Here is a 23586-nt window from a genome sequence, read left to right as displayed (position 1 = left end):
TTATTTGAATAACTGATGAACTATAGGAAGCATGTTAAACAGCCTTAAAGCAATTAGCAGAAACCCCATTCTTCAGTGCCATCTTCTGAATACAGATTGAAATATCAGGTAACCCTTAGTCGAAACCTATCCTAGAAGATTTTGTGGTTCTTGGACCATCATGAACGTTGGACTGATGTTCAACTTGTATGCTCCACAAATTCTTTTAAATTTTAACGGATCCTAGTCAGAGTCCACAATTCCTCCTCTCAAGTAACTGAAGAGGGACAAATAGTATTGTTTTGGGGGACTTGCTGGACCAACTTTTCCATTATTCATCGCAGGCGGCATGGAGGAGAATCAGCCAAGAGGATAAAACTTGTAACAATGTGATGCATTTTTGTTTTTGACAAGCACACTTGATTACATGTCAGAACTAGAGGCTTCAAATTAAGCAATCTCTTCTTTTACGTTCTATTTTTCAGCATCCAAAACCTAGTATAAATCAAAACAAATGTATTCATATAAAAAAACTACAAGACTAATGAATACAAAGAAACTATAAATCTCACCAGTGCAACGAGCTACTGCCAATCAACATTAAGCACTCAATATAAGTCATAGAGTCCAACAGAAATGTCTTTCTTTGCTGCCTAGCTGGCATGTTAAATACAAATTTTCTTATTGATTGTTATACCTCTACGATTGTTTTGCTATATCGTTATTGCATTAATTATTTCCCTTTCAGCACAGGAGATGTTGGATTACAAGATATTTGTAGGCGACACCACACTTATTTATTTCCCCTCAGTATGACTGTCTAAGTGTTTTAAACGTTCACTCATCGTGAGTGATAGATCAAATAATTGTACTCATAACTGAATAGCATTTCTCAAAGAACGGTCATGCTTTATGGTTTTCTCAAGCCGATTGAGCCTATCGGGCTGATTAACTTCACTGGCTTGGCTCTCTTTCGACTGCGACTCAACAACAGTGCTGCATTTTCAACGGATAAGGCTTGCAGCTACTCCTCATCTCAGAGTCCAAATCCTTCCCTCCCCCATTCTTCATAAATGCCCTCGTTTAACCTCTCAATTATCATTTTTGTTTAGCCTTACCTTTTCCAGGTTGTTTTATTATAAATAACGCTCTGATTACATGGAGGGCTAAAAGAATAATAGACACTCATTTAGCCTGAAAGGTGAAATATATATTTAAATGACCAAAAAAATATTCACAAGAAAATAAAAATCACAGTGAATACTATGGCAGTAGTGAGTACCTTATAACTTAAACTGTGAAACTTAAAGTATTGAAAATGAGCTTAAACTGATTCTGCCCATTTCAGTATATTTTATTTTAGGGATGTCACAAAAGAATCTCTCATCACAACCAAAATGTTAGCATTTTAGATAATGTTACTGAATTTGTTTTTGGTTATGATAAATCTGCTTTTGATATAATACTGCAAAATTATTCACAAAAAAAGAAAAAACTGTGAATAATGCTCTAGATCTCATATCTCAAAAGCTAAAAGAGCCTTACTTTCTCTTATTCCGGACCCAAATTAAAATCTCTAAAATCTTTAAACAATAAAAATAAAAAATAACTACTTCCAACTAAGGCACTCCAGAAACATAAAAAGCTCATATTTCGATGCATTTTCTGAAATTGCAGGTCACACTGAGAATACTGATGACAAATTCTATGCCTGGAGATGACTATGATACTGTTATTAGTAGTGAAGAATCTAAGAATTAAAAATGAAAGGTCTTGGAGACCAGTTCAAAAGAAAAGAAGCTATTGAGGATGAGGGACCTTCTCATTTTCACAAACCTAATTCTCTTCTAGTTGATGCCTCGAGTCCTGAAGAGATAATACGCTCTAGGTCTTCAGAATGGACACCATCTCATAGAGCTGCTGCAGAATAGGAAACCCATTTCCAAAAGATATCAGGAACAGGCTCATGTGTAGAATATCCTAGACCAACTCTTTCTGGCCATTTGGCGAACACTCCAGATACTGAGCCTACATTTTCTGTATTTCTGAAAAAATATATTAACGATCTTAAAAGGGGAAAGGATAGATCCTGGAAAGCCTGACAGCATAAGTTATTAGACCTAACTGGCCCTCTTTCCAAAATAATAGATCTGGCTTTCACAGTCAAAGATAAAGGGGGTTTGGCTGATCATGAAATCCTGGCCGGTTGGGCACAAAGGGCTATAGATGCCCTCTGAGCAATGCCAATTGTGCTCTTTCAGCAGAATGTCTGAGATTTATATTATTATGTACTGACCCTAAGCTTTGTAACTAGCTACTAACAAAGCAGGTCCTTCAGCTGACGGCTTAATTTTGGTGATGATTTTCTGAAAGAAATTTTTACATTTGTAAATACTTTTGCTGGACAAAGCCCAGTCAGCCCTGAAAAAGGCCTTTTAGACTAACCTTTTCACTAGGGCTTGCAAGGGCGGCTGTGCAAGCTGTTTCGCATATCAGACTCCATTTGAAGGTTTCCCATGAAGAAGCTCCTGGACTAAAAGTCAAAGAACTCATTATTTTGTAAACAAATGAAAAACTTTAAACAAAAGATACATGGGTTATTCAGACTATTTTGAATTTCCATTTGGAATTTTAATCAACTCCTATTCTAAAAACGTGGCCAAAAACATATTTCATGGAGCAAAATGAAAATGTCACTTACCCAGTGTACATCTGTTTGTGGCATCAGTCGCTGGAGATTCACATGTTCTGCATAGCTCGCCATCTGGTGTTGGGTCGGAGTGTTACAAGTTGTTTTTCTTCGAAGAAGTCTTTCGAGTCACGGGACCGAGTGACTCCTCCTTCTGTCTCCATTGCGCATGGGCGTCGACTCCATCTTCGATTGTTTTCCCCGCAGAGGGTGAGGTAGGAGTTGTGTTGTAGTAATAGTGCCCATGCAATGGAGTGACTAAGTATGTACCTATTTAAGGTTAAAATAATATATATACAAATGTACAAAGTTGAAGCTAACTTCCGAACTGCTACAGGCTCCCGGGGAGGCGGGTGGGCACATGTGATTTTCCAGCGACTGATGCCGCGAACAGATGTACACTGGGTAAGTGACATTTTCAGTTCGATGGCATCTGTCGCTGTAGATACACATGTTCTGCATAGACTAGTAAGCAGTTATCTCCCCAAAAGCGGTGGCTCAGCCTGTAGGAATGGAAGTGGTTTGAAATAATGTTCTTAACACGGCTTGACCTACTGTGGCTTGCTGTGCGGATAGCACGTCTACACAGTAGTGCTTGGTGAACGTGTGTGGCGTAGACCATGTGGCTGCCTTACATATTTCTTGCATTGGGATGTTTCCTAGAAAGGCCATGGTAGCACCTTTTTTTCTGGTTGAGTGTGCCCTTGGTGTAATGGGCAGTTGTCGTTTTGCTTTAAGGTAGCAGATTTGGATGCATTTAACTATCCATCTGGCTATACCTTGTTTTGATATTGGGTTTCCTGCATGAGGTTTTTGGAATGCAATAAATAGTTGTTTAGTCTTTCTGATGTTTTTCGTTCTGTCAATGTAGTACATTAATGCTCTTTTGACATCTAATGTATGTAGTGCCCTCTCAGCTACGGAATCTGGCTGTGGGAAGAACACTGGTAGTTCCACTGTTTGATTTAGGTGGAACGGTGAAATAACCTTTGGTAAAAATTTAGGATTAGTCCTTAGGACGACTTTATTTTTGTGTAGTTGTATAAAAGGTTCTTGTATTGTAAACGCCTGAATTTCGCTTACTCTTCTTAGAGATGTAATGGCGATGTGAAATGCAACCTTCCAGGTTAGGAACTGTATTTCGCAAGAGTGCATGGGTTCAAAAGGTGGACCCATGAGTCTTGTTAAGACAACATTTAAGTTCCATGAAGGAACAGGTGGTGTTCTTGGCGGTATAATTCTTTTAAGGCCTTCCATGAATGCTTTAATGACTGGTATCCTATAAAGGGAAGTTGAATAGGTAGTCTGCAGGTATGCAGATATTGCTGCAAGGTGTATTTTAATGGAAGAGAAGGCTAGGTTAGATTTTTGTAAGTGAAGCAAGTAACCCACTACATCCTTTGGAGTTGCGTGTAAAGGTTGGATCTGATTAGGATGGCAGTAGCAAACAAACCTCTTCCATTTACTTGCATAGCAGTGCCTAGTGGACGGCCTTCTGGCTTGCTTTATGACTTCCATACATTCTTGGGTAAGTTGTAAGTGTCCGAATTCTAGGATTTCAGGAGCCAGATTGCTAGATTCAGCGATGCTGGATGTCTGATCTGTTGGTTGTGTTGTGTTAACAGATCCGGCCTGTTGGACAATTTGATGTGGGGTACTACTGATAGGTCTAGCAGTGTTGTGTACCAGGGTTGCCTTGCCCAAGTTGGTGCTATTAATATGAGTTTGAGTTTGTTTTGACTCAATTTGTTTACCAGATAAGGAAGGAGAGGGAGAGGAGGAAAAGCGTAGGCCAATATCCCTGACCAGTTCATCCATAGGGCATTGCCTTGGGACTGCCTGTGTGGGTATCTGGATGCGAAGTTTTGGCATTTTGCGTTCTCTTTTGTTGCAAACAAGTCTATTTGAGGTGTTCCCCAGAGTCTGAAGTAAGTGTTTAGAATTTGGGGGTGAATTTCCCATTCGTGGACCTGTTGGTGATCTCGAGAGAGATTGTCTGCAAGTTGATTCTGGATCCCTGGAATAAACTGTGCTATTAGGCGAATGTGGTTGTGAATTGCCCATCGCCGTATCTTTTGTGCCAGCAGGCTCAACTGCGTTGAGTGTGTCCCCCCTTGTTTGTTTAGATAATACATTGTTGTCATGTTGTCTGTTTTGACAAGAATGTATTTGTGAGTTATAATTGGTTGGAAAGCCCTTAATGCTTGAAAAACTGCTAGCATTTCTAGGTGATTTATATGCAGTTTTGTTTGATGTACGTTCCATTGTCCTTGTATGCTGTGTTGATCGAGGTGTGCTACCCACCCTGTCATGGAAGCATCTGTTGTTATTACGTATTGTGGCACTGGGTCTTGGAAAGGGTCGTTGTTTAAATTTATACTGTTCCACCATAGAAGCGAGAGGTAAGTTTGGCGGTCTATCAACACCAGATCTAGAAGGTGACCCTGTGCTTGTGACCATTGTGATGCTAGGCACTGTTGTAAGGGCCTCATGTGCAGTTTTGCGTTCGGGACAATGGCTATGCATGAGGACATCATGCCTAGGAGTTGTAATATCATCTTTGCTTGTATTGTTTGTGTTGGATACATGCGTTGTATGATCTTGTTGAAATTTTGAATTCTTTGTGGACTTGGAGTGGCTACTCCTTTTGTTGTGTCTATTATGGCTCCCAGGTATTGTTGTACTTTGCACGGCAAAATGTTGGATTTTGCAGAGTTGACGGTGAAACCTAGTTTGTAGAGGGTTTGTATGATTTGATTTGTGTGGTGTAAGCACTTTGTTAGTGAATTGGTTTTGATTAGCCAGTCGTCTAGATACGGGAATACATGCATTTGCTGCCTTCTGATGTGTGCAGCCACTACTGCTAGACGTTTTGTAAAGACTCTTGGTGCGGTTGTTAAACCAAAAGGCAATACTTTGAATTGGTAATGTATTCCTTTGAATACGAACCGTAGGTATTTTCTGTGCGATTGATGTATTGGTATATGGAAATACGCGTCTTTGAGGTCTAAGGTTGTCATGTAGTCCTGTAGTTTGAGCAATGGTAACACTTCTTGTAGCGTGACCATGTGAAAGTGGTCTGATTTGATGTAGGTGTTTAGTATTCTGAGGTCTAGGATTGGTCTCAGTGTTTGGTCCTTTTTTGGTATTAAGAAGTACAGTGAATAGACTCCTGTGTTTGTTTGTGTGTTTGGTACTAATTCGATTGCATTCTTTTGCAATAGTGCTTGAACTTCTATTTCCAGAAGTTTGGAATGTTGTTTTGATAAATTCTGTGCTTTTGGTGGTATGTTTGGAGGGAATTTTAGGAATTCTATGCAATAACCATGTTGGATAATTGCTAAGACCCAAGTGTCTGTAGTTATTTCCTCCCATGCTTTGTAATAATGACCTATTCTTCCCCCCACTGGTGTTGTGTGGAGGGGGTGAGTGACATCTGAGTCACTGCTTGGTTGTAGGGGTTTTGGGGCTTTGAAATTTTCCTCTATTCCTAGGGAATTGCCCTCCTCTGTATTGGCCCCGAAAGCCTCCCCTGTACTGTCCCTGGTAGCTGGACGGTGTTGCCTGCGAGGTGCTGGCTTGTGTGGCCTGACCCCGAAACCCCCCTCTAAAGGGTGTCTTGCGGAAGGTGCTGTAGGTTCCTCTGCTCTGCGGGGAGTAGAGTGCGCCCATGGCTTTAGCAGTGTCAGTGTCTTTTTTTTGTTTTTCGATTGCCGTGTCCACTTCTGGTCCGAACAGTTGTTTTTCGCTGAATGGCATATTGAGCACTGCCTGCTGTATCTCTGGTTTGAACCCAGACGCTCTTAGCCATGCGTGCCTTCTAATGGTCACAGATGTATTAATTGTTCTTGCAGCTGTGTCTGCTGCGTCCATAGAGGATCGTATCTGGTTATTTGATATGTTCTGTCCTTCCTCAACCACCTGCTTTGCCCTCTTTTGTAGTTCCTTGGGTAGATGCTCGATGAGGTGTTGCATCTCATCCCAATGGGCTCTGTCATAGCGCGCAAGTAGTGCTTGAGAGTTAGCGATGCGCCACTGGTTTGCAGCTTGTACTGCGACTCTTTTCCCAGCTGCATCAAACTTGCGGCTCTCTTTATCTGGGGGTGGTGCATCCCCAGATGTGTGGGAGTTGGCTCTTTTCCGAGCTGCTCCTACTACGACGGAATCTGGTGGCAGCTGTGTGGTGATGAAAACAGGGTCTGTAGGAGGTGCCTTATATTTCTTTTCCACCCTTGGTGTTATTGCCCTACTTTTGACCGGCTCCTTGAAGATTTCCTTTGCGTGCCGAAGCATACCTGGCAGCATAGGCAGGCTTTGGTAGGAGCTGTGGGTGGAGGAGAGGGTGTTGAATAAAAAGTCATCCTCGACTTGTTCTGAGTGGAGGTTTACGTTGTGGAATTGTGCTGCTCTAGCCACCACTTGAGAATATGCTGTGCTGTCTTCTGGTGGTGAGGGCTTTGTTGGATATGCCTCCGGACTGTTGTCCGACACTGGGGCGTCATATAAGTCCCAAGCGTCTTGATCCTGGTCACCTTGGCTCATGGTGGTGTGAGCCGGGGAATGTGACGGAGTTTGTGCTGGTGAGACGTTAATTACAGGTGGAGGAGAGGGTGGCGGAGTCACCTTTTTCACCATTTTTGTTTGTGGCGCCTGGTCTGTTTGAAACTCCAGTCTCCTTTTTCTCCTAATAGGGGGAAGGGTGCTTATTTTTCCTGTTCCCTGCTGTATGAAAATACGTTTTTGCGTATGGTCAACTTCGGTGGATTGCAGCTCTTCCTCAAACCTATGCTTTCGCATCTGAGAGGACAGTGATTGCTCCTCTGTATAAGAGCCTGGACCTGGGTCGGTTACGGGTTGTTTCGGCACCGAAACCCTGTCTGTAACTTTTTTCGGCTCAGAGGTGGCTTTTTTCTTTTTTGGAGTCGAAACCTCTCGGCTTCGATCTTCGTTGGTGCCGCTGTCTCGCGTCGAGCCGTTTCTACACCGCTATCTCGGTGTCGTTGCTTTTCTCCAGCACTTTCTCGATCCCGAGAAGGCTGCGTGCCGGTGTCTTGACCGGAGTCGGACGATCTCGGCACTGTTTGGGCCTTTTTCGGTGCCGATGGTCGGTCACCGAATTTATGGGTGGAGCCATGGCCTGGTGGCAGTGGCGTCCCCTGGGCCTTGTCACTTTTCTTATGTGTTGTTTTCGACGTCTTACTCACGGTTCTTTGATCGTCGAATTCCTCGGAGTCCGATTCGTGGATCGAAAAGGTTTCTTCTTCCTCTTGTTCCTCGAACTCTCGGTGCGCTGTCGGCGTGGACGCCATCTGAAGTCTCCTGGCTCGACGGTCACGGAGTGTCTTTCGGGACCGGAACGCGCGACAGGCCTCGCAAGTCTCCTCACTGTGCTCAGGTGACAGGCACAGGTTACAGACCAAATGTTGGTCTGTATACGGGTATTTGTTGTGGCATTTGGGACAAAAACGGAACGGGGTCCGTTCCATCGGCGTTGTTCTACACGCGGTCGGGCCGACCAGGCCCCGACGGGGGATCGAAAACTACCCCGAAGGGCACCGGAGCGCGTCGATCTTCGATGCGGTGTTGAATCTAACTACGCCGATCCCGAACGCAACAATACCGACGAAAATCTTCCGATATATACTAACTTTCCGTTCCGAAACTCGGAGCGACAGGAACACGTCCGAACCCGATGGCGGAAAGAAAACAATCGAAGATGGAGTCGACGCCCATGCGCAATGGAGACAGAAGGAGGAGTCACTCGGTCCCGTGACTCGAAAGACTTCTTCGAAGAAAAACAACTTGTAACACTCCGACCCAACACCAGATGGCGAGCTATGCAGAGCATGTGTATCTACAGCGACAGATGCCATCGAACACAAAATTTATAGATCAAGAAATAGCTTCTCTGACTTGCAAACAATCACATTTCATTACCTGCCCTATATCCAAAGGAATTTTTCAGCAATCGCTTTCTGGTCGACAAGAAAGTAGGAGGATGACAGTTTGCTATAAACCTCAAAGATTTCAATACCTGAATACTTCAAAAACATTTCAATATGGAAGTTATTCATCTTTTGAGAGCCCATCTAAGAGAAGAAGACTTCATGGTCAGCTTATATCAGAAGGATGCTTACTTAACAATGCCAATATATGCTTCTTATCGGTGATTCCTACAATTTCAATGGAATGACAAAATGTATGATATCCTAACTCTCTCTCTTGGTCTTGCCTCATTCTCTTGGTGTTTCATTAAATCGATAAAACTGGTTGTGGAATTCTTCGGAGCTTGAGGAAAATGCTTAATTATTTATCTAGATGATATTCTAATAGTGCCTAAGATCCAGTTTTATTTCAGCAACATCAGAATTTCATTATTACTTTTCTTCAGTATCTTGGCTGTGTCTTAAACAAAAGGAATTCAGATCTTAGCTCATCAAATCAAATTATCTTCTTAGCATTTGCCATAGACTATTTCAGCTTCCTTATCACCTCCAATGAAAGGAATTGGAATTAGCAACAAAAAAAAAAATCTGCAAAGTTCTGACAATGAACTTAATTAGTCTTCAAAGGGTAACCAGATTGGTTGGGAATTTAGCTTCTTAAATTCAATAGTTAATCCAGAATAGTCAGCATTATTGAGCCCTTCAAACGTTGAAACTCAAGTATTTAAAGAAAAGTCTTTCCTTCACAGCTCAAATTCAACTATCTTCAGACGTTGACAGGAACTACAATAGTGGCTCGATCACATGGAAGCCTGGTACGGCAGAGCAATATTTGGTCTTGTTCCAGGCATGGCGATTGAATCAGATACCAGTCTATCAGGTTGGGGTGCAAGATGTAGAGAAATTTCAACATGAGGCAGATCTTCGCTCATAGAAGCCTTTCTTCATATAAACTTCTTAAAAGTTTCTTTTGCAATTTGCTCTATTTCTCCCTGAAAGATCCCACAGTAACATCTTTTTGAGAATGGACAATATTTCTACAGTTAAATATATAAATCACACTGGAGGTATAAAATCATATTTGTTGGCAGGGATTGCCAAAGAATTCTGGCATTATTACCTCATGCACAACATTTCAACTCTACCATTTCACCTTACCAGAAAAATGAACAAGGCTGGAATTCAAGACATCTCAAGGATTCCAGAGTGGAAGTTGGATTCTTCCTTATTCGCCAAGATAATGCAGCTATGGAGTCTGTGTCAGATAGTCCTTTTTTGCCTCTCGCTTGACTTTCAGCTTCCTCTTCTTTAGAGCTCGAGACCAGATCCACTAACTCTGGCGACTGATACCTTCCTTCTGGGCTGGAACAATCCGAATTATGATTTCCTACCTTTTCTATGATTCTGAGGGTAGCTCTTCGAATCAGAAAACAGAAGTCAAATATGATTCCAATAACCCCTCTTTGGAGAACTCAGAGCTGGTTTCCTCTACTTCTGGAGTTATTCTGTCAATGCCCTTGCATTCTCTCAGTATTCCCCTGGTTTATTCTAGATCCAATTAATCATCTTCATCCATTGATAATCCAACAACTTCTACGACTATTAATTTAACGACTTTCTGGAGACATTGGTAAGTGCCAGGGATTTTGGAACAAGTTTTTAATCTTATCAACAAAGCCCGGTCTGACTCCGCACACAGAAGAGATAATTTAGCCTGGAACAGAGAAGTCTGGCTGGTGCTTGGGACAGGATTTGGATCTCGTGGCAGCATATGTCAGCTTTGTAGTAAATTTCTTCACAGCTCTAGCTTTTGAAGGTGATTTCTTGCAGGACTACAAATTCTCAGTGTTCTTCAATTTCAGCAGGTCATCTTCCAATAGCTAATAACTCTACTGTTGAACACCTTCTCATTTCCAAACTCTTAAAAATATATTCTCTATACTTCGCCACCTTGGCCCAAATATTCCACTTAGTGTGATGTTCCTATAATTTTAAAAATTCCTTTAAACTTGTCCTGATAACAAGCATCTTTCTAGGAAGCTATTATCTTCCAAACTATCTATTCTACTTTGTCTAGCCTCTTGTAAGAGAGTTTGAGATTGGAGGTATGTATTGTTCCCTAAAAGGAGTTACTTTTTTCAATTAAAAAAGTACAAATATGCTACCAAACAGGTAATATATCACATGTTTCCAGGGCATAAAAAACTATGGGGTCCACGGTTTGAAATCATATGAATCTATTTCTGCAGGTCAACTCTTAATTTAATTTGTACAACCTTATGCTCTAGATTCCTCACCTACTTTAGCTAGATGAATAAAATGCAATTTATCTGAAACAGGTATCAACACATCCATTTTTGGTGTTCATTCTGTCAGGGGTGCAGTAGCATCCAAATCCTTCAATACAGATGCATGTTTAGAAGACATTATCTGCATGGTTAATTGAATCAGAAGTGATGTTTAAGGAATTATATTATAAACCAGTGAGTAATCATTTTTCTTTGGCAGGTAATAAGCTTTAAAACTGCATTATCAGAAGCCTCCAGTCCGGACACTGAAATGAATGTTTACAGCACTCGTAAACTAGAATTTTCAATCCCATTAACAACACGGAGGCGAAGATTATCCCAACCATATTTTAAATTTTATTTATGATAAATCAGACGTTTGATGTGAATATATACATTTCCCTGCCTGTTCTAGATTTCTTTTTTTAAATATTTTTTTTGATTCCAGTTACTTAGTACTTTCAAATCTTTCTGGTTTCAGACCAAAGTCAGGAATGATTCTGATGGCCTTAACTGTTGGATGTCTCTACTAACTTGCAGAAAGAAGAGGGAGATTTTATTGGGCACTATGGATTGTTTAATGCTGATTGACTATACCATGGTGCACTGTTGTGGTCTGTATTTTTTTTGTTTTCATTAGTATTGTAGTTTTAACATGAATACATAGGTTTTCATTTACATTATGCCATGGATGCTGAAAAATAAAAGAGAGACAGCATAGCCTTTGCTACAAAGGTTTTGATTGTTACATTCTAAAAAATACTAAACAGTGGAATTGGACCAGGGCAGTTGCCATGAATATTTGTGTAAGAAGGCTGCTTCACAAGGAGATTGTCTTCACTAGAATAAATCTATTTATGCAGTTACTGTAGTTGCAACTTGTTTTACAATCTCAATTACATATAACCGCCCTTAACATTATAATGAACCAAAACAAATACAAGCCGTACTCAACAACCTCCTTACAAAAGAGAGTGGTGTCTACTCTTGTACATCGGCTTAGCTTGAATATTCTGTACCACAAACATTTCCCTAACACAGAGTGACCAAGATAACACGAGCCTAGAAGATAAAGGAGTGAGAACAGAGATAGATGAAATCTTTATCGAGTGCACAACACCGGCAAATTTAGAAAAAAGCAGGACACTCACTCAAATGCACTAAAGAAAAGTTAAGTTTAGGTAGCACTATATTTATAACACTGAGCGGGAGAGGGTACAGTTACTTTACATAGCACACATTATGGAATGAAATAAATGGATGTGCACATGACCTTTATTAATTTGCTATGGTAAGTACTGTAAAAAATAATAAATACTGGCTGCTGAAAATATAAATACATGTCATAATTAAAAATCTGCAATGTTCCATTAGCTGTAATAGGTTTCTCCAAGATCTGCTACCGAGGAATAAACTTTCAGCAGGTGACTTAACACTTACACAATTAACCACAGGCTATCTAGGACACAGCATTAATTTACATTTAAACCAACAGCTTATTTACGGTTAAATAAACACAAGGTAAAATATGTGAAATCTCCCTGGCCAGGCAGGATGTATGCCCAACATTGGTCCTTGAGCAAGGTGCAACTTCAGTCAGAGTAGCTGATGAAAGATAAGCCAGTCGTCTATGCGGTAAAAGTTGACTCACAGTAAGAGATAACTACTTTCAAATCATTCTGTAGAAAGGTTCCATATATGTAAGGTCCAAAAGGATATCTTTCTCTGCTCTTGATTTAAGATACCACATTGGCATGCTATTCAATGCTAAATGCCATGCAGAAGAAAGGTAAAACTCCATCTGAATTCTCTTTATTGGCATCACACTAGGAAGTTGAATAACCTGCTTCAAACAGGGTGCTTTCAGCAAATCAACAAGGCCCTACAGATTGTGGGCGCCATTTCCATTGAATAAATTAGCAAAAGAGGTATGACTGAAAGGCTCCATCTCTGGTACCCAAACAGTTTAAAGCATTTCCTTTGACCATGGTACTGTTGTGTACCTCACATTATTTGGCCCAGAGGTCAACCTATCGTTAATTTCAATTTTCAGGTACTTATAGTTGCCAAATCTTTGCAAAGGGACTCAAATGATGAACCACCCTTTCGTTTGATCAGGTCTGCCAAAACGCAGAACGTAAGTCTGAGAAACTGACCACGAAAGAATTGCACTTTGTCAGACTATAACAGCATTTGCTTTTGCTCTAAATAGCCCAAATATGTTTGATGTAATAATGAATGTCATCTGCAGAACTAATACTAAAAGGTACATGAAGTTAATTTATGGGGGAAAAGACAGCAATGGTAAAAAGCATGTCTGATCGCACATATGTAAGTGAAACAGTGTACAAGCTCACAGCCTTATTCCATGCTTCTGGTGCAATTAATGTTATTTCCCATTCCTTGTGAACGAAGTTTTTTCGTATGGCCCTTATGATCATAGTACTGGCCTGCTAAGCCATGTTAATTGATGAATGGTGGCACTATTTACAACCATATTTCTCAATCTCAGTCCGCACACTATCCACCAAAGGAAGCAGTGCAGACACTATGTTTTGCATGAAGTATCCTTTAATATAAAAGAGTACATGAACTGCTTCAAACACAAAAGACTGTTGTTTCAGGGCAACTGTAAGATCATTCCAGATCTGTATGGAATGCTTATATAAAGCAAGGGTGTGTGTGTGTGTGTGTGTGTGTGTGTGAGGGGGTGGGTGGATGATGTCCCTCGCTCAGACCTGCACGTTAACAAGCATTGCCAATGTGTACTATCAGGCTGCCAGTGTTTTTGGATTTGTAAATACTTGGTATTTGCTATTGCTGTTTTCTAAAACGTTGTGGGAGCTGCTAAGTCCTTATCAATAATAAACAAAAAAATGAAAAAAAGCAAAAACAAAATTCATATCACAAAGAACCAGTTTCACATAGTGGCTGACACTGAAGGTAACTACTGTGTGTGCTTCTTGTGCGAGTACTTCATTGTTAGTGAAGTGAGTTAAGGGTTAAAGTATAAAGACCTGTGTCCCACGCTGTATGCTGTAGTTAGCAGAAGATAAATGTGACCAACAACAACAACACGCCAATGAAAGAAGCGGGTACAGCACAGCTTTGTCTTTATTTTTAGAGATGCCAAAGAGAAGTAAACGCCTGCAATGCAGTGGCCCTACAACAGCAAGGAAAAAAGCTTAAAGTCTGTAATGCAATCTAGACCAACTGGCACTAGCCGGGTTCTGTGATTACCTGCAGCCCCTTGACACGTCGCAGGACTGAACAACTGAGAAGCCTGTTTTTAATATGAAAGTTGACATTTTCAATACTGTATTCAAGACATGAAAACGAAATTACATGTAACATACTGCAAGTAAAGAAACCAAGAACTGAGTTATTCTCAGCTGCCATGAAAATAAGAGCAGTGCTGTCTCTTGGTCGTGCCCTATTACTAAGCCATCGAGTTCACCAATAGCCAAATGTACATGAGGTTTAGAGATGCAGCTTCAAACCGCCGAAGTCTGACCAGAATAACAATTTCGAAAGGCTGTGAAATGATGTGACCAACTGTTCGGCCCCGTACTTACACGCTCAGTCTCTGAATTCTCCCTACAGTCTGTTGTCCACGTGTCAGTGTGCATACAATTCAGCTCTTCCGGGTCTCGTATGGACCGAGCACACCGCCCCTCAGATTCTCCGAGTCGTCTGGGAACCGGGGATAATTCTAACGTGTAAGGTAGCCTGGGATTGGAACATTGACTGCATTTTAGCCAATCGTAGTACGCCGCACAGAATTGCCAAGCGCTGATTGGTTGTGGAGTCGTGTGTGCCTCCGTCGGGCCGTCCACACAGAGAACTGCGGGCGTCGCCCAGTTTGGAGTGGGCTGTGCCTGTAACTGGGGGGTGTCCGAGGCGAGTCAGGCACGGAATGGGAGACGAAAGCCGCTATCTGTCTGGGAGAGACACACTGTCATCGTCTGCTGTCCGACGTGGCAGTGGGAGAGAAAGGCTTGGGGGTGGAGGAGGAAGAGAAATGGGCAGGGCTGGTCGCGGTTCGTTAGAGTGAGCGATGGCTGGATTACCTCAGGGGCAGGGTTACCAAGTGTCCCAGTTTAGTAGGACTTCCTCTGTATACCAAGACACTTTGGGGGTTATTCCAACTTTGGAGGAAGTGGTAATCCTCCCAAAAGTGACGGTAAAGTGACGGTAAAGTGACGGATATACCACCAGCCGTATTACAAGTCCATTATATCCTATGGAACTCGTAATACGGCTGGTGGTAAATCCGTCTCATTTGGGACGGATTACCACCTCCTCCACAGTTGGAATAACCTCCTTTGTGTACAGCCATTTGCCTTGGTTTTACCGGTCCGCGGGTTCTCAGTGTCTCATGCTAGATGTAATAAGGAGACAACGCAGCAGGCCCGGTTCCAGGATTCTAGATCTGGGAGGGCGATGAGGAAGTCTTGGATGAAGATACATGGGGGAAGCGGGTAAAAATCAGGATTTATGGAGATTTGCTTATACTCTGTCACTAGGTGCAGTGAAGTGTCTTGGCATACTCAGCTGTTAATTTGCTGATGGTTGATGTGTTACCATTAGATTTTCTTCCTCACTGAACTCACATCTATCCACAAAAAATATACAGTTTCATAGGGCACAAGCGACGGACTACTTGCGGGATCCAATCCTTAGTACTCTCCCAATGTTTTTTCATGCATCCATAGCAAATGGTTCATTTTAGTATATATTGTAGAGTTACTTGTCAAAAGTAAAGGAACCTTTACACAGGGTTAGAAGTTGTTTTGGAGTAGTTTTATAAGCATGGATGACAGATGAAGCTTTTTAAAACAGTTTGGGCAAGTAGCAATGAGCAAAATATGTCTTTATAGTTATTGGAAAACAGATTCCTCTCATTAGTTTTGGATAAAACTGGTTAATGTTGACATTTAATGCATACCGGGTCAGTCACATTGCTTAAAATAAACAAATTTTCCATGGGACTTGTAGTTGCTCTCTGGTAATTATTTACAGGAATGGCATGGTGCATTTAAAGCCTTTGGGGCAGTGAGTGACTGACATATTTTAGGGTATATGGAAAAGGAACAAAAGAGAATTATTTTTAAATGAGCTTAGAAAAGAGTGTTTTTTTAACAGGATGGTACCAAGGATGAGCTCAGACTGATTCAGCCACATGTTGAGCGACAATATAATGAAAGTATTTCCCAAAATGTGATTGACTTTGACCCAGTTCTATTAGTTTTTCCAGAGACACCACATGAAATAAATCCCTACCATTAATAAACAATTAGTGTTTTAGCATTTCTATAGGGTTTTCTGCACCTCTAATTGAGGCTGTAAATTACTTTCAAAGTTGCCTACTAGTAAGATCCGATCTTACGGAGCATGGGTGTGGATGGGTATTATTGTGGTGTCATTTTAAGTGTGGAGTATTCATGTTTTATGTGAGTGCCGTGACACTGTGCTTCAAATTTGTCACAGCAGGATGTAAACATGAAGCAAAAGTGAATGTGAGCGTCACTGATTGTCAGCTGTATCACTTTTAGGCGAGCCCAAGCCTTTGTTCGTGATCTGCATACCATTAGCTTTGACATTAATTATTTTTTATGGGGGCATGATCCAAAATTTGCCTGGACAAGAGAAGGTGCCCCTTGAAGGGAGAATGGTTGGAGTCGATCCAGACACACAATTAGCCAAACCTCTGACGGTACTGTTAAACTAACAGTAAATCATTTTAGGAGGCCCTTTGCACCACTAGTAGACCTCTTTGTATAATGTACAAAGGAGCAATAGAAGCCCCAAAACCACAGAGAGCCATTTAGGACAGAGTAAAATATTTACAATATGTTGTGAAATCCAAATTAGTGGTGTGCACTCCATGATTGCATCCAGACAGTGCTGGAGATGGAAAAAATTTACTCCAGGATCCCATAAATTAGGGGTCAAGGTTTTGCAGCAGAAAATGGATGACCTGTGAGTGGCGCCACCATACCGACACGGACAAATGTGATAGTAACCCCCTTTCTGCTGCAAAACCTTGGTCCCTAATTTATGGGATCCTGGAGTAAATGTTTTCAATTTTCCAGGACTGTCATACAGATCACAGATTTGTATTTTATGCAGGTAGCTCCCTAGGTGAATACTCCTGCAGTAGAGAACATTTTGTTACTTGCAGTTCCTAAGTTACAATCCTTCTAATGAAGCACAGTTTTACGAACCAGTATGAAGGAGCTGCAAACAAACCATAAGGCACAAGTTTAGCATCTTATTGTTTTTTTAATCATTTGAAAATTGAAGATTGCTAAAAAGGGATTCTTTGGGTAGTAATAAAGTCTTATTAGTTTAGACAACCCCTGCATTACATTTTAAATACTTATTTTGTTTTTTACTACATCAGGCACTCTTAACATATTATGCCTATCAGTATGAATATGCGGCTTGTGCACCTTGTAACCCTCATTTCCTTATGTAACATTTCACGAACATTGATTTAAGCATGATTTATTGTCTCCTTATATGTGTGATGTAGTGTTTTAACGCCCTACAAATGGATGAGCAGCGTTACAAAAGAAGTGATATATAAAAATAAAAATTAGTAAGTGCTACTTAACTCTTTCTTAGTGTTATTGCTCATACATATATATCTGACATTCTTACAGTGCATGCCTATCTTACATACAGGAGTTGAACAAAGTCAAGAACCTCCCTCCAAATCATTGTTTCCCTTAGGCACTTTTGAAGTGATAACACGCTGAGTTTTCTTTGTCTTGTTCAATTGCATTGGCTTCTTGGAGTTTGATAGCTGATATTTGGAAAGAAGCTCCAACAAAAAGAAGGCTGCTGACCCTTTAAGTGAGGCCTTGCTATTGGGCCCAGATTGAAGTGAACATAAGAACACCTCTTCAACCCTTGCCCGTTGCTGCCCCAGACTGAAAGAAGACGGTGTGCAGGCGCTGCTGAATGGGTTCCTGTGTGGGCAAATTATAGTGGAAAAAACTCAGCATGTTTAACTGGGGCTGGCCAGACACAGCTCTATAATAGCTCCCAGATGTGAGATTCACTGTACTCCCCTCTATTTCAGCTCTGCATATAGATATATCACATAATGATCATATGTCTAAAACAAGCAAATCCTGTTTTTTCAAGTGCTTATTAGCAATATTAAATAAATGTCTAACACAAATTATTATGCTGTGAGTAATTAGAATTGAAAAAGCTTCAATTCTGAAAAAAGAGACTGTGAGTTAAACATTACTAATGTTTAATGGATGGGCTAGTGGTCTTCAGAGTGTCTCGGTCTCTCTTCTTGTCCCCTTACCACCACTTTTCTGTGCAATTGCTCACTGAGGTAAACATTTACACCCTTTTCTTTGCCACACCTTTCTGAAATCCACAATCTGCATATGTCTCACATATCTTTCCTATTCTTCACTGATTTTTTGCCCTGTCCTTCTGGATGTAATTTCTAGTTCACCTCCCATTCACCATGCCCTCTCTCTCTTGCGCCTTGCCTGTAAAAACATTTTCTTTTTCTATTGGTATTATCAGTGTTTCACAATTGTATATATCCCCTACACACATACTTGCACAGAAAATAGCAATTACAATTTGCACATATATGATCACCAGTCTGTCTGCTCTGCAGAGAGGCCAAAGATAGAATGTGCATTAAATTTGAACACCTTTTTGAACCCGAAACAGACATTGCCAGGAAATTGCACTGTCTTGTGTCTCACCTCAATGGGTCTAAAATGTGCACAGTCTTGAACAGCCACACTCATTCAGAACTCTGTCACCTAGAGGTGACTCAATTCACAGTATGTACTTTACAAGCCTCATATGTTGCATGAAAAAAACATGAAAGCACAACCAGCTGGAGAAAGCAAATACGCCTAAGCAAGGAAATATGAGATTTATGGACAGTGACAGCATCATTGACATGGAAAAGGTTTCTACACTCACTACTGAGAAATCGGTCATTGTTTGGCACTTAAAGTTAGAGGCCCATTGGATAGTAAGCCTTTAACTGCTGCTGTGTCTGAGCACTTGTCTCAAGAAATGTCTCACTGAAGTTTATACCCTGGCTGTAGCCTAAGGGGTGCAGCAGCAGCTGTTCCTGTCTCCAATGCAAATAGAGAAGGCCTGTTTTTAAATGGAACCCTGCTGGCAGATTCCCTTGAAGCCACAGGCCTTGAATATGCTTTGTTGCAATCCCACTGTGACTGCCCTGTCACATCTAGGTTCATTGTCCTGCAAGTGCCTGGGGAGGCAAAAACCAAGGGCTGCAGGAACATGTGAAAGTAACAAATGGACAGCCTTGCTGCTGTTGCCGCTGGGTGTGCCAGGAGGTGGCTCACCCACTAGAACTGGGCCTGCAATGCAGCCTCAGTTGTTTCAGATGGAAGGTGCGCCCACCCCAGCTCTGCAGAGCTCTTCGTGCAGTAATCCGCATTCACACAATTTCCCCACGCAACAGGCTCCAAAACTGCTTTCTGTTTGTATGCAGGTGGGCTAGGGGGGCAGAGTCTTCACCACGCCGTGCAACCAGCCTGTCTTTTGCAGACAGTTATTCATTAAGAGTAAGGTGCTGCTGCTGCTGCTGTTTCCGTGCCTGTCCTAACGTAGGGTCATAACTGAGATCTCGGTGATGTAGATAGATGGTCCTGTATTTGGCCTCCCCCAGTCAGCACTGCGAGTTACTGTAATCGTGGCATCGCGTCTTAGGAAAAAGGAATGCAACTTGACATCACCAATATGAGTCTCGTCCGCCGACAGTCATGAAGTAGGGAGAGGGCCTAACTGGCCTGTCTGAATCAGCCTCCCATTCCAGCATCAGTACGTCTTCCATGCTTAGAGAGGAGCTTTACTGATTAGGTAAACCTGCACTGGAAAAAGAGATTATTTCACAAAGGCTAGGGCATGGTGGATCACTTTATTTATGATTAGATGTGCCTCGAGCCCTGGCCAAAAATGCTCACAATTAGTCCGAAACGTGTCAAACTTGTGTGCTTCTGCATTTGACCTCTAAAGACAAGCACTTACAGGCTATGCTTAAATACAGCAGGATGCAGCCAAATGTTCCTAATTGCCGCCTAGCATTTAGTTAGAGGAATTAGAGGTAGATGTTCAAGTGTGATTCGTTTAGCTAGTCTTTGCTTTTTGACCACAAACACTTTCACACAGGAATGTAGAAGCCCATACCAGCAATATAGAAAATGAACTACAAACCCCAATTTTTTTTTAAAAATCTGTAAAGCCAGAACTTGCTGAAGCTGCCGCAAACATCATCCGACTACTTCAGACAGCAGCTCACCTCCATCCCCAGGACACAATGCTGCTGAAGACGCAGCCAATAACACAGATTGAACTCCCTGCTCTGTATGTGAGAAGCACTTCATGACTGCCAGCTAGTACCTTGTTCATGTAGTTTAGAGTGGCTTCTTGGGAGGCAGCAGGACAACAGGAGGAGTGCCCCCCGGGATAATTTGGGGAATTGAATAGTCCAGTGACTGCTCGGTTTTATTTGGGTTGTTTGGGCTAGATGGGCTATTTAGTTATATAACCACCATTTTGTTAGAATAGCACGGTGGCTGGCTGTATTAGCTTGAGCTTTTTGTCAGGCTATTTTGCAGTTGTGGGTGAGGCTTTTATTAAGCACCATAACTGTTGTTATGATGGCCCACGACACAAGAGTTAACCAGGTCATCCAACTCCTTCGGTAGGTGGGGAGACTTGACTTTCTTGCAGATGGTAAGGAGATCAGAGGCCGCCCGTTAACCAGGCCCTCCAACTCCTCTGGGATGCATGGCGGCTTGACTTACTGGCAGACGGCGGGACGATCGGAGGCCGCTCGAGATGGAGGACCTCAGCGGATGTGGCAGCTGCTGTGTGCATCTCTACACTGGTCAACGACTGCTTCGAGGCAAGAGGTAGGAGCTAGGGGCTGCTCTAGAGTGCGGTGAGCACCCCAGGTGCACGCATAGCAGACCTGGGGGGCGAGTAAGCATGCAAGACTCTGGTCATGCTAATAAAAACAGCGGCACTCAGGGGGGGTTTCAAAGCCATTGGGAGTGCACCTTATGCAGGCAACTAGAGAGAAAATCTGGAATGGGGTGTATGTAGAGATGCTGAAGCTGTTGCATAGGGAATTGCTGGCAAAGGAAGGATCAAATGAAAAGGAATATGAGCTGGCTAAGTGCCCCAAGGTTCCTTTGACGATTGGAAATTGGACGACAGCCTTCCTTATTTATGCTAGTATTTACTGGCGAAAAGCACCTCTAGAGGTGTGTGGCCCTCTAAGTATATGGACACCATATGGAAGACCCAGATTAATTACGGGGGTTCTCTTGGGCTCAGTACGATGATGAGTTTCAGGCTTGCACGGCAGTGGATCCCACATTACAGTAGTCAGAGGTAGATTCCGATCTGTGGCACCATATCATGGACCCCAGCAATGTTTACAGCCAGTGGGCTTCCTATTGTGTATCAGCCCCTTCATGGGTGCTCCACCCAGGGAGGGGTGAGTGCAACAGGAAAAGGACAGACTGGAGCATGCTGGGATTTTAATAAGGGAGCATGCACCACAGAATATTGTACGTTTCTGTACAAATGTTCCAAATATGCCGGCAGACATGCCCTCGTTAATTGTTACGGATCGGCAGGGCAGCCTAGTTAGTGGGACAGTGGGGACAGCCACAGGGGCAGCAGGTGCATCAGCAACAAGGACAGTCAACAGGATTTGGGGACCACAGGGGACTGGGGAGGTAAGAGCTCATCCTGCCATTAGAGTGGCCAGACTATAATTCTGGGTGACTCAGTGGGGCAAGACAGAAGACGGCTAACTGTTGGAGGAGGAAGTCACCTGGGGTTTCAGTTTGGGATACGAGGGGCCAAGGACACTGAGGTGGGCGAACAATCTAAATTCAGTTGTGCCCATGATACATATAGTGGGACAGAAATTAACAAAAGATATCCGGGAGGGGAGGATGGCTGGGCCTTTTGATGACTGCCAGACTTGATGTTGTCACCTACTGGGGTAGTGCTGAAAAAAGAGAAGGGGAAGTTTAGGCTTATAAAGCACCTCTCTTGTCCAACGGGCACTTCGATTAATGATTTTATCCTAGAGGAGCAGGCTTCTTTAACGTGTTCCTCGGTTGATGTGGCTTTGCCCATCGTTGAGAATATGGGTAAAGCGGCACTAATGACAAAGAGTGACAGAGTCAGCATTTAGATTGTTCCTGGTGCATCCAGATTATTTCCAGCTGTTCGGCATTAAATTTTTATGTGAATAAGGCACTTCCAATGGGGTGCTGTATTTCATGTGCATTGTTTGAACATTTCAGCAAATTCCTTTAATGGGTTTTTACGCAGCACACATGTTTCACACAAGAGACTCATTATCTTGCCAATTTCTTTTTCATTGGACGGCGGGGGTCTGATGACTGCCAACAGAGATTACTTAGTTTTCGGGAACTTATGGGGGAGGGACTTAAGGGGGGGGGGGGGGTCCCACTCGCACCAGAGAAGACAGTTGGACCCAATATGGTGCTATCCTTCCTGGGGATTGAAATTGACTCTGGGCTATGGAAGCCCATTTACCGGGCAGTTGCTGCTAGATGGAATACTGGCAAAAAGCAAGGTGACGTAAAAGAGGTGCAGGTGCTTTTGGAGCACTTCAGTTTTGCTTGCAGAGTGGTAAGGGCTGGAAGGATATTCTGTAAAAGGCTGAGTTTGTAGCTGTCTGGATTGCCATTGCCACTTCAACATGCAAGGTTATCGGTTGGGACAAAGGAAAATTTGCAGTGTGGCAATTCTTTTTATAATCATTAAGCGGTGAGCCCTTAATGGCAATGTCTGACTTTGAGTGATATGCACAGGTGTACTCGGATGCTGCAGGGGGAATGGGATTTGGACAGTACTGACACGGTCAATGGTATGCGGAGGAATTGCCAACAGCATGGATGCGCAGGGAGTGAAGTATAGCCTTTCCTGAGTTATTCTCTTTGGTAGTGGCAGTGTCATTGTGGGGGAACACTTGGCTCATAAAAGAGGTCTTATTCCACATTGATAACATGGCAGTAGTTCAGGTAGTGAACATGCAGTCAGCAAAAGACCATCAGATGTTGAAGCTGCTGTGGTTGTTTGTCTTGCAATGTCTGAAGTTCCACATTAGTTTTAGAGCGCGAGATGTACCAGGCATTGACAATGATATTGCGGGTGCTTTGTCTCATTCACTGTGAGAGTGGTTCCATGGGCTAGTCACAGAAGCAGACAGTCAGGAGCAGAATGCCACACAACTGTGGACAGCAGGTGACAGAGGATGATTCAGCTGCTGGTAGCATCGCTGGCCATATCAACAAGCCAGGCTTACTGTCATGGCTGAGTTCTTGCATAACTGGGCACAGTGGCAGGTGGAGGTTTGAGAGCGTACGGAGGATGTAGTGCATCTTATATTGTCCTTAATTGAGAAAGCACAGTCCAAAGTGACAATTGCAGGCAAACTAGCAGGCATCGCTTTTATGGGCAAGCTCCTCTAGGGTTATTTCCCCACAGTGGGTGAATTGGGGACCCTGATCTTAGAAGGGTGGTGTAGGGAACGGGGGACAGTGGGACCAAGGAGGAAGCCATTGACTTGGGACTTATTTTGCGATGTGATTCAGAGTTTACCAGTAATGTG

The 23586-nt window shown here is 42.5% G+C and overlaps 1 protein-coding gene across 2 annotated transcripts in view; it reads right to left on the bottom strand.

Annotated features, from left to right (window-relative positions):
• GNE (glucosamine (UDP-N-acetyl)-2-epimerase/N-acetylmannosamine kinase) overlaps positions 1 to 23586 on the bottom strand; it is a 278480-nt gene that overhangs the window by 195433 nt on the left and 59461 nt on the right. The window contains exon 1 of one of the 2 annotated variants that reach the window (XM_069237648.1): positions 14477 to 14616. The exons of the other annotated variant lie outside the window; for it this stretch is intronic. Within the exon in view, the coding sequence (XP_069093749.1) occupies positions 14477 to 14530 (54 nt within the window). The 5' untranslated portion in view covers positions 14531 to 14616. Of the gene's footprint in view, positions 1 to 14476; positions 14617 to 23586 lie in introns of those variants that run through there. 2 annotated transcript variants of the gene reach the window in all.

This window comes from Pleurodeles waltl, chromosome 1_2 (genome assembly GCF_031143425.1).
Source record: "Pleurodeles waltl isolate 20211129_DDA chromosome 1_2, aPleWal1.hap1.20221129, whole genome shotgun sequence".
Taxonomy (NCBI): Eukaryota; Metazoa; Chordata; class Amphibia; order Caudata; family Salamandridae; genus Pleurodeles; species Pleurodeles waltl.
Note: the sequence above shows the minus strand (reverse complement) of the source record. Positions and strands in the feature narration are given on the sequence as shown.